This window comes from Rana temporaria, chromosome 2, assembly GCF_905171775.1.
Source record: "Rana temporaria chromosome 2, aRanTem1.1, whole genome shotgun sequence".
Taxonomy (NCBI): Eukaryota; Metazoa; Chordata; class Amphibia; order Anura; family Ranidae; genus Rana; species Rana temporaria.
Window position 1 is genome coordinate 366,399,072 of NC_053490.1, and position 11,822 is coordinate 366,410,893.

At 44.4% G+C, this 11,822-nt stretch overlaps 1 protein-coding gene across 2 annotated transcripts in view; it reads right to left on the reverse strand.

Moving 5' to 3' along the window:
- The window catches only part of MED20 (mediator complex subunit 20), a 12,138-nt gene extending 316 nt beyond the window's left edge, over window positions 1-11,822 (reverse strand). Inside the window, exons 1-4 of one of the 2 annotated variants that reach the window (XM_040337697.1) lie at window positions 11,720-11,822; window positions 8,304-8,458; window positions 2,434-2,687; window positions 1-286 (exon numbers count right to left, since the gene is read on the reverse strand). In XM_040337697.1, coding sequence (XP_040193631.1) covers window positions 68-286; window positions 2,434-2,687; window positions 8,304-8,458; window positions 11,720-11,733 — 642 coding nt within the window. In that variant the 5' untranslated portion in view covers window positions 11,734-11,822 and the 3' untranslated portion in view covers window positions 1-67. The remainder of the gene's footprint in view (window positions 287-2,433; window positions 2,688-8,303; window positions 8,459-11,719) is intronic. The other variant, XM_040337698.1, reaches the window with a different exon arrangement.

Genomic DNA, 11,822 nt, shown 5'->3' on the forward strand with positions numbered 1-11,822 from the left:
TCCAAGGATATAGAAGAGCATGGATTTGCCCGCATTCCAGCATAAAAGATAGATGGCTGAGACCGTGTCATAGTCTCATGCCAGCCACTGAACCCTGCTGTTGCTTGCGGATCTTATTTAGAAGCTCCATGTACTGCATCATAGTGTCTCCAGGTGTGTAAAGTGCATCATGTTTGACACTAAAAACCGGGGGACCAGATGGAGCATGACTGCCCATAAACATCTGCATAAATTCCATCACGAGGTTCCAGCAGTCACCTGGCACAGCACAGGGACAGTAATCCACCTGGAGAAAAAAACAAAATAGTAGATGGGTTATAAATATGATCCTGTACTATGTCTACTTAAATATGCAGTACATAACAGGATTTTTGAGATCACAGTAAAGTCTTTTTCTTGGAGTTAAAGTGTTTGTTACCCCCCAAAAAACGAAAACAGATCCTGTTCCCTTAAAGCATGTTATACAGTACAGTGCTTGTGCTGTGTAATTTGGCCCCCTGTATCACCTGAAATACCTGGCTGAACTTCACAGTTTCTGCCCTCCCCTCAGTAAACTAACCACAGTTTATCATGGCTACTGAGCCCCGAGACCATGGTTAGTTTACGTGCCTCCGTCATCCGCAGCCCTGCTCTCTGCGTTCTCCTCCTCCCCCCTCCCTTTTCTGTCTGTCAGTTCTTACCAATGGCAGTAGGGTTTGGGCTTGTGACCGAACATGCCCTGCACCACACCCTCCTAACCCCCCAGTACCAGGCCCTCCGGAACCCCCCCCCCGCACCATACCCTCCCAAACCCATACACTGATCTTCTACTGACCTTTGTACACTGCCCTACCTACTACTGACCTCTGTACACCGCCCTACCTACTACGGACCTCTGTACACCGCCCTACCTACTACGGACCTCTGTACACCACCCTACCTACTTACACTGGCCAGGAATCAGAGCAGATAGCCAGGCCTTAAACTAGTTGAAGAAATTAGCCTGCAGTGCTAGATGTTCTGCTTTCATGATGATCTCCAGCAATAGCCTTGTGTAACCAATTACTCCCCAGACATGAAAAAAAATTGTGAATAAAAGTGAATGCCGAATTTCTCACTGAAGCCAAATTTTAAAGAGCATGGCACCTGGTGATCTTTGATCGTATCCATGTTTTCAGAATAGATATCCACCTCTCAAAGTAAAGTACAGTAATACCTTGGATTGCGAGTAACGCGGTTAATGAGTGTTTTGCAATAAAGCCATTATTTAATTTTTTTTAAATCCTGACATGGTTTGCGACCGTTGTATGTGGATTCAAGCCTTTGCAGTGTGCAGTACCGCATTAGGCCAAAGGTGCGGGGGCGCCGGTGACACTTGGAGCTGCTCGGATGCACTCAAAGCCACTCAGAAACACTCCATTCTCGAGCGTTTTCAAACCTCTCCAAGTGCATCTGAGCGGTTTCCGAGTCTCTCTGGCACCCCACCTCTGGCCACATGTGCTACTGCATACAATAGAAGTCAAGTGCTTTGGATTACAAGCATTCTTCTGGAACAAATTATGCTCGTAATCCAAGGTTCCACTGTACCATACTTTTAAATATATTCCTAATTATTAGCATTGTGTATAAGGATACTTTGGTGTGATGTCTAGGTCCACTTTCCCTTATAAACACTACACACATAGCAAAAAGTTGCCAATCCCATGAGATGGTTGAAGGCCTAAACGGGTCCAGAAATGCTAACTCAGGATTCTAAAATAATTTTTTTACAGTAAATGTAATCTTTTCAATATCAAGTCCCAGAGTGAGTTTTTAGGACAAATGTTTTGCTCCCTGTCAGGGCCAGCACAAAAAGGGACAATGAGCAGAAGACAATTAAAATAAATTTCAATTTCTAGTGTTTCTCTGGAGATTAACTGCTGTTCTAGTCTCTGAAATAACATATTATGCAAACATTGCTTAAATTAGTTTACACGATTAAATTGGCCACTTCTGTAGTTTTATGCTTCTATGGAAATTGCTACATTTCAGATCATGTACACAAGGCGTTCAGCATACATTATTTTATGTAGACGATTGGATTACTACATCAGGAAAATGTTCAGCTAAGCATCTTCTTTACGTTCAAATACTTCAAGTGTGTATCAGTGCTTCAGCTTTCATCTTCTCGTTCAACCTCAGAATACCAGCAGATGTAAGTAGACATACTGCATGATGGTGTTTACAAATTCTGGATGCACATCTGTATTCAGTGATCTGGTCTTGTATCAGTGTCTTGTATCAGCTACTACAAAACAAGATTGTAGCAAAACTAGAAATATGTTTGACATTATAGTATCTAAATACAATTACTTAGCTTGGCAAACTAACTTCTTTTGAAGCATTCCTTATTTGATGGCACATTTTGTCGCAGAAAACAAAGTCTTTCAATAGGAGAAATTAAGATGTCCTTACCTCAACAGATATTCCTCGGCCACTCTGTCCCATAGTGACTGTACCAATTTTAATAAGGAAATCGCAATACTGGTAGCGTGTCCCCCTTGTCTCCATCTTATTAGCCTTTGCGTTTTGAAAGAATCCTTTTAATTTAATCATAAGTACGTCAAAGTTTTGGTCCGCAACCAAGCAGGGTCCATTCTCAAACAAAGCAAATGTACTGAGAGGGTGTTCTGAACCGTGCATAATGTAGAGGAGCTTCCCAGGTTGACCTAAAAAGTGATTCAAAAATAAAAAATACCGGTGAGATAAAACCCAATACCCTGTGCCTGATGTACTATATAAAAGCCCGATGTTGTATACGTTTAATAAGTTAGGAAAGTACAGTAGATATAAAAAGTCTACACACTCCTGTAAAAACTACAACTTTTTGAGATGTAAAAAAAATTAGACCAAAATAAATCACTTCTCCCCCCCATCAGTTTTTCGATAATTAATGTGACCTGTAATCTGTTGAATTCAATAAAAAAAAAATGAATAACTGAAATTGTACTGGGGGATTTTTTTTTCTTTTATAAATAAAATAATGTGGATGCATAAAAGTGTACAAACCCTCTTATAAATATAATCTCTGCAATTCAAATAAAAGCAAACTGCAATCTTTAAAAGGGGGCAACAAAAAAAACTTTGATACTTTGTTGAAGTACTTTTTGATTTGATGACAGCATTCAGTCTTTTGGGGTAAAAGTCTATGAGTAGGGATGAGCTGAACACCTCCCAGTTCGGTTCACAGCAGAACATGCGAACAGGCAAAATATTTGTGCGAACACCGTTAAAGTCTAACACAAAATCAGTGCTCATTTTAAAGGCTTATATGCAAGTTATTGCCATAAAAAGTGTTTGGGGACCTGGTTCCTGCCCCGAGGGACATGAATCAATGCAAAAAAAAAAAAAAAGTTTTAAAAATGCAAGTTTTTTAAGGAGCAGCGATTTTAATAATGCTTAAAGTGAAACAATAAAAACAAAATATTTCTTTAAATATCATGCCTGAGGGGGTCTCCTTAGTCTGCCTGTAAATTAGCGCATCTTTCCCATGTTCATAACAGTGCCGCAGCAAAAGGACATTTCTAAAAGGAAAATTTTAATTTAAAACTGCTTGCGCTGTAATGTATTGTCGGATCCCGGCAATATAGATAAAAATCTTCAGGTCTGGTATGGATATTAAGAGGAACACGCAGCCAAAATGTAAAAAAAAAAAAAAATCCATACCAGACTCTTATCCGAGCAAGCAACCTGGCAGGCTGTAGGAAAGGGGGGGGGGGAAACGAGAGAGCGCCCACCCTCTCCTGAACCATACCAGGCCACATGCCCTCAAAACACCCCCCCCCCCCAAACATCTTGTCCCCATGTATCACAAAAAAAGGATGTCCCTAATGTATCAATCTCATGTAAGACCCAAGAGACGGGATACACAATCCTGACAAGGTGGTACAGAGTTCCCACTACCTTACATAAACTATTCCCACAAAGTTCCCCACTGTGCTGGAGATGTCCAAAACAGGAGGGTTCCATGCTACATATTTTTTGGTCCTGTGCATGTCTTAAAGACTTTTGGATGCAAGTTAAATGTTGGATCTTTATAATAGACATCCAAATGCCTGATGACGCTTCAGCTTACTTCCTTCAATTAATTTCTAATGTTGTTAAAGCACTATAAGCATTCTCTATTGATACAATTACCCAACACAGCAAAAGCATGTATTCCACTATTCTGGAAAAAAACATGTTGCCCCACCAGCCTGTGGTTTTCTAAGATGAATGAAACTAAACTGATAGAGGAACTCGCGGCATAAACTAATCATAGGAAGAGCGTTTCCATGGTTCTTCTAGACTGAGTTTACCTGTTCACCTGAATATCCTGATATACTGGACTCCTAAGAATAATACAGTGAGACGACTCCAATGGCGATGCCAGAAACACACTTATCTGCCGGACTTGGGCCATACACCCCAAAAACCCTTTCCTCCCCAGAGGCGGCTCTTAGGCAAAACTTAGCCATGTGGCCCACTCATGCCCATAATGAGAAAAATATTTAAAGGAAATAAAATTACCTGTATAAATTGCATACAGTGGGCATAGAAAATAAATCCCCCCTTTAAAATAATCAAATTGTGTTGCTTTGCAGCCTGGAATTATGACAGACAGTTTTTGTTTTATCCTGCTATGCAATTTAGAACATCAAATTGAAAGATATAACACCAACATGTCAGAAAAAAAATGCTCCCTGTCTAAAAGAGATTGCTCTGTTACTGCAGAGGACACTGGGCAGTGGCATGCATAAAACAACTGAAACGGACTGCAGACCAAGCTGGCTCAGACCACAAGCCCCCTTTCCCCCCGCCCTTGAACCTCCATGCCACTTTATTACCCTTTCTTAAGTCCCTGCACACAATCCCTTGTAATAAACTTGCCAACTTATCTCCCCTCCTGTAACCTGCATCCCTTCCAACAGGATCTCTGAAGCCTGGCAATGCTCTCCCTTTCCGCCAGCGCTTGTAAGCAGCAGCTGGCCCGGCAGTATATATGCTCCGCCTCCACCTGTTTTTTTCTTTATTTTTTATTCAGCCAGTACTGTAGCGCCATGGGGGAGAGGGAGGGAATGTTGGAAAGTGCTCAGGAAGATGGAGACAATGCTGGAGTGCCAGGGCTTACAAGAATGGAGCACTGAGGGAACGCTAGAGCGCTGGGGATTTGGATTTTAACACCTCCACTATCCTGGCACCCTAAGGTGGCTGCCTAATGCCGATACCAGCCCTGGGCATGTTTGCAGAGGAAACAATGCAGCCTTTTACAGGGCACTGGGCAGTCTAACCACTTCCCTCCTGTTCTACAGCAAAATGACAGCCGTCGGTGGTTCCGTTATCCCGGCTGGACGTCATATGACGCCTTTCGGGATAACGAGCCGGCGCAGTCAGTCTGACACACCACAACACCGATCTCTGTAAAGAGCCTCTGACGGAGGCTCTTTACCACATGATCAGTGGTGTCCAGTCATAGCTGACCACAGTGATAAAATGTCAAGGGGTATGAATACTTTTTCAAGGCACTGTAACTTTGTAGACTATCAGCTGCTGGCTTCTTGGATACTCCAACATTGAGATTTGTATGGCATGATTCCTGGCTCTGTTCCTGTACACATTACGCCAGCACGCCCAATTACATTTGCTATAGTACAAAATATCACTGAACTGAAACTCCTGAATTTTCTAAAATATAAGAAATGTTTAGGTGATGGAACTATTCTGCCTCTACTAAAAAAACTTAAAGTGGATGTAAACCCACTCTCATCCTTTCTAAACTTCTGTCGTAGTAATGATCAATAAGGATATACATGCCTCCTGCATGTATCATTACCTGTCAAATGTCTCCCCTCTGTCTGTTATAAGAACTGAAAAACTGCAGATTCTGTGGGTGGATCACTCCCCTTGTCAACATGCATTTTCTCCTGTGTATTCCTTACACTAAATTCTGCTATGATCAGTAACATCCAGTCAAAATCCAGAAAAGTAACCACATGACTTCAGAAAAGGAGTGGGGGTGGGAATTAAAAAATAATGCCTGTCTCAAGCTAGTGCATGAGAGATGTAAATAACCTGTCATTCACAGCAGGGGGGGGAGAACGGACAAAAGTTTTCTCCTGTTTGTCCGTTTATCTCACTGAAAAAATAAAAGAGGATTGCTCAGACCTGGATAAACTCTTTGTGGCAAGACTGGGCACAGATAATAAGAAATCTTATACTCTACATTGTAACAGCAAAAAAATTGGGGTTTACATCCACTTTAATATCAGCTTTTGTTTAAGCAACTATAAAATAAACTTATTTTGGTGTAGGTTTGCTGATTTGCAACCTGTCAGCTCACTTGTGACTTCTACTACTGAAGCTTTTAGTGATTGTGGCCCATTGCGGAGAGTGGGCGGAGAGCAGGCTGAGAGCAGGCGGAGAGGGGCGGAGAGCAGGCTGAGAGGGGCGGAGAGCAGGCTGAGAGGGGCGGAGAGCAGGCTGAGAGGGGCGGAGAGCAGGCTGAGAGGGGCGGAGAGCAGGCTGAGAGGGGCGGAGAGCAGGCTGAGAGGGGCGGAGAGCAGGCTGAGAGGGGCGGAGAGCAGGCTGAGAGGGGCGGAGAGCAGGCTGAGAGGGGCGGAGAGCAGGACTCTCTCTTGAGCTGTACGAGTTTCCGGGATTGTGGGGATGCTGCTGAGCACTGAATGTCCCTGGATATGTGTGCGGGGTATGTGTTCGCCCCCTGGTGAAGTGTCCTTTCCATGCCATCTCCAAGCGTCATACAGTGCAGCTGTCAGAGGATCGTGCAGCAGAGCCACCGAGCAGGTCTGTGCAATTTACAACACGGTAACAAGTGGATACAGGGGTTGGGGGCATGGACACTTACTGTGTGCTCTATTGGTCATGAGTGAGATCTGCAGGACTTCCACACACCAACCCCCTCCCCATCAGCTGTCAAAGAGGGATCCATTCCTCCATCAACATCTATGCCATCCTGGAAATTCCACTACAACACTACAAGGCAGCTCTTCTCCACTTCTAAAGCCAGGATCCATGCAGGAGAGGACACAGAAAGCACAGACAATGTACACACAGCACACAATAGACACATGTTACACACACACACACACACTACCAAAATACACATGTTACACCCACACAATACATGTTACTAGGGTTGTCCCGATACCGTCAGGCCCCATACACACGAGAGGATTTATCCGCGGATACGGTCCACCGGACCGTTTCCGTGGATAAATCCTCTCGAGGATTTTGATCCGATGGAGTGTACTCACCATCGGATCGAAATCCGCGCCGAAATCCCATCGCGATGACGTGTCGCGCCGTCGCCGCGATGATGACGCGGCGACGTGCGCGACGCTGTCATATAAGGAATTCCACGCATGCGTCGAATCATTACGATGCATGCGGGGGATTGATTCGGACGGATTGATCCGGTGAGTCTGTACAGACCAGCGGATCAATCCGTTGGGATGGATTCAAGCGGATAGATTTGAAAGCATGTCTTCAAATTTTTATCCGCTGGAAATCCATCCCAGGGGATAAAAATCCACGGAAACAGATCCGCTGGATCGTACACACCAGGGGATCTATCCGCTGGAGCCGGTCCGCGGATCAATTCCAGCGGATGGATCCTCTCGTGTGTATGGGGCCTTACTAGTATCGGTACCGATACTGAGCATTTGCGCGAGTACTTGTACTCGCGCAAATGCTCCCTATATACTCTATATTTTTTTTTAAGTGACGAGCGGGCTAAGAGGGGGCGGAGAGTGGAGTTTAAAAGAGGCTGAGAGTATGCTAAGAGGGGCTGAGAGCGTGCTGAGAGGGACAGAGAGTGGGCGGAGAGCAGGCTAAGAGGGGCAGAGAGCAGAGCAGTCCTCAGCAAGTAAAGTTAGATTTTTATTTTTTACTTTTACGTGGCACTGGTAGATGGCACTGATAGGTGGCACTTGTGGGCACTGATAGATGTCACTGATTGCACTGATAGTGCAATCAGTGCCATCTACCAGTGCCACTTATCAGTGCAATCAGTGCCACCTATTAGTGCCAGCCACCTGTCAGTGCCACCTATTAGTGCCCATCAGCACCAGTCAGTACCCATAAGTGCCACCTATCAGTCCCTATCTGTCAAACTGTCACATGACATTAAAAAAAAAAAAGTATCGTTGAGTACTTGGAAAAAAGTATCGGTACTTGTACTCGGTCTTAAAAAAGTGGTATCGGGACAACCCTAATATTTACCCACATCTGTAATCAGGGCAAGTTAATCTGAAGCATGGGTAGCATTACTGAGCACCTTTCTGTACCTGTCGTTCCAACATTGGCCCCTGCAGTGTGATATGTCTCACAGTCCACATAGAATGTTCCTTGCTTCTCTGCTCCCATCTGCTCCAGCCTGCGAGTAAGAAGTTCCACAGTCTGCTGCACACTCTTCCCTTCTGCTAAAGGAACTTGAGTTACACTGAGAGAAAACAAAACAGTATCTGATTTTTGAAATGTTATAACTTAGAAGCATTAAAAACTGCTTTAGTACAAGAAAAATGCACAATTTATTTTGCCTGACTGCAAATATCACAAGAATATTAAACATGAATAAAGAGAATGTGAAATTGTTGCTATATTTGAAAAAAAGCAGCTAGCCCGTCAGGTATAACCTCTCCCATCATGATTGAGCTTTGCAGTAGTAGTGATCATAAGACAGAAATTCAAGAAAAGGATTTATGGTCAAAATGTAAAGTTTTCTTCACCATCAAAGTGATATCAAAGGCTGTTTTTTTTCCTAATAACAAACATGTACTTACCTGCTTTGTGCAGTGGATTTGCACAGTGCAGCCCTGATCCTTCTCTTTGCGGGTCCCCCACAAGTGCTCCTGGCCCCTCCTTCCTGCTGAGTGCCATATATAGAAAGAAGCTTACTATGGGGGTTCCTGAGCCACTGCTCCGTCTGTCCATTCAGACACAGAACATGGCTCAGCCCTGCCCCCACTCTCTCCTCATTGGGTCACTGGCTGTGATTGACTTTATGAAAAAAAGAACCCTAGGCCTCAAGACAACCTTATTGCTATGTAGCACAAGTAAAGGTTGTCTACAAGAGGGCCATTAATTCAGAAATTCACCTCATTCAAGTAATGGCAATAAGGCGACCTTGTAAGTAAGTGTTGACAAGGGAATATCTCCAAGTTCTTTGAAGAGCCAACAGAACCAAACAGAGATCCCACAGGTAGACATAGGGTGGAATAATATAAGCTACACCCTATACAAAAGTCTTTACCAAAGAATGAGATCTCATCTTTGATAGTACTCAAGGCCAAATGTTGAGCCAAACTGAATTGGAGAAAAGTCAGAAATTGTCTCGCAGAGTATTTTCTGGGATGAAACTTTCTTGCCTTGCAAAAAGCTATATATTCTTTCAAAATGCCAAGTGGACCTTGCAAGCAGTGGATTTCCTGGGTTTGAGGAGTGTAACATCAAAGAAGCCCCTATCCCTTAGTATCTGGGCTGCAACAGCCATGTTGTCAAAGCCAGCGTCTGTGAAGCAGGATGGTAAATCCATCCTTGGGACAACTTGAAAAATCTCACTGGGAGTCTGCAAGAAGCCCAATATGGTCCAAGTACAACTTCAGTAGAGCAAACGAGGAAGGAGGTTCAGACGAGGAAAAGCATCCCACAAAGTCTCCAGAGCATCCACTGCTATAGCTAGAGGATCCCTGGACCTGGAGACAAACCTGCCAAAAGGACTAGCCCATGAGGTGATGTACAGAAAAAAAAAAAATCAAGGTGTTGTAGCCAAGTGCTCATTTTTCACAGTGGGGTCTCAGACACTGATACTAAGAACATCCCAGGGTCACCAATCTCAATGAGTATTTAACATCACAGGCTTTCTGCCTCCCCCAAAGGCAACACTGTTCGCACCAAGAGGCACTGGGACCCTCAGAATCCTGCACACTAGGAAAGTACTACTAAACCTAACTTACGTGGTCAGCGCTTGATTAGGATTCCTTCCCACAAGCGAGATCTCTAAGGACCCCCATCATACCAGCAGGCCTACTATACAGTAGAGCTGCACGATTCTGGCTAAAATGAGAATCTAATTTTTTTTGCTTAGAAGATAGATCACAATTCTCGCGGTGTAACATCATCCTTCACTTTAAAACAAAAAAATTTGGCTAACTTTACTGTTTAGTTTTTTTTTAATTCATTGAAGTGTATTTTTTCCAAAAAAATTGCATTTGAAAGACCGCTGGGGCAAACACAGTGTGACATAAAATATTGCAGCAATTGCCATTTTATTCCCTAGGGTCTCTGCTAAAATATATAATGTTTGGGGGTTCCAAGTAATTTTATAGCAAAAAATATTGATTTTAACTTAAAGCAGAGTTTCAGCCCTTTTTATGTTTATTAAAAGTCAGCAGTTGGCTTTTAATAATCAGACACTTACCTTCTCCACTGTCCAGCGACGCAGCGGCCCGGAGCGTCGCTCCTCTCCCCCCCTTTCCGCCAGCGCCTCCATTCAGACTGTGGGCACCCGGGCGTGACAGCTTTCGGATTCACGGCCGGGCACTCACTGCGCATGCACAGGCGATCGCCTGGGACCTGTCATGTGTCCCAGACGATCGCCTACAGCAGGGCCATCTTAACTTCATGGGCCCCTGGGCAAAGTAATGCAGGGAGATAGTGACCGAGCTCCAAAATGGACGCCTAATTCACAAGCTCTGCTCAGCCTCAGGGGGATCTGCACTCATTCAAGCCCACCACCGCCCTAGCAGCTATGAAATACCTCCATCCAACCCCCGGAACAGCCACAGGATGACCTAGCGCAGGAAAGAAGCATCGTGGAGGAACAAACTGCCCGCATTCTTCCCAACGATTTCCAGGCAACAGCAAAATGGCGCCGGCGCCCGCTCCTTGTAACACTACGAGCACGCCGAGAACAGTACGGCGGGCATCGGCCAGCATGATGATCGCAGGGGAGAAAAAGGGGGTTACAGCAGCAAGCGCCTCCAGCCTGACCACAAGGAACCCAGTGAAATCGAAAGCCCGCAAACACTCTCCACCCAGAGATCCAGCGCCACCAGACATGGAGGTGAGTGGACCCCAGACATCCAAAAGGAATCACCTCAGTACCAGACCCCATATCAACCTTACCACTACAGGACAGCCTGTGTCAGATACCGTGCTGGCTGACTTAGGGCCCACTGTGACACAGTGCTAAGTGGAAGTGCAAGTTTTAGGAGGCAGAGTAGGATCATGTGGGACACACCATGGGGGAATACTCTGCATCCTTTAATACTCTAGTAGACTCCCACAATTAAGAAATTACATGGTTAAAAGACAAGATTACTGACATGGAAGACAGATCCAGAAGAAATAACATCAAAATCATGGGTATCCCTGAGTCTGTGCCACCCCACCAACTGCAACATATTGTACTGCGCCTATTTTCCTCCTTAGCACCAGCACTGTCAGCACAAGAGCTAACGATCGCTCGGATCCACAGATTGCCAAATTATGTAACACACCTATACAATCCAATCAGTATCCAATTGCACTACACAGGTATACTACATAGCTGATGATAGAGACAAATGAGATTGTATGGTCAGCAAAAGCCTTCCAGTTAACACTGAATACAAGTAGATGATGCAAATGAAGAAACATCCATAGCAGATAACCCGGAGCACACACTCCTTATTATTCACAGCAGTATCTTGTATTTGCTCACCATGTCACCCCCATGTTAGTCTCTCTAGCAGGCGCCGTGCAATGTCGTACGTCGCATATGTACAAACGTAATGAACATAAACAAGAACCACTAGAAAAATTGT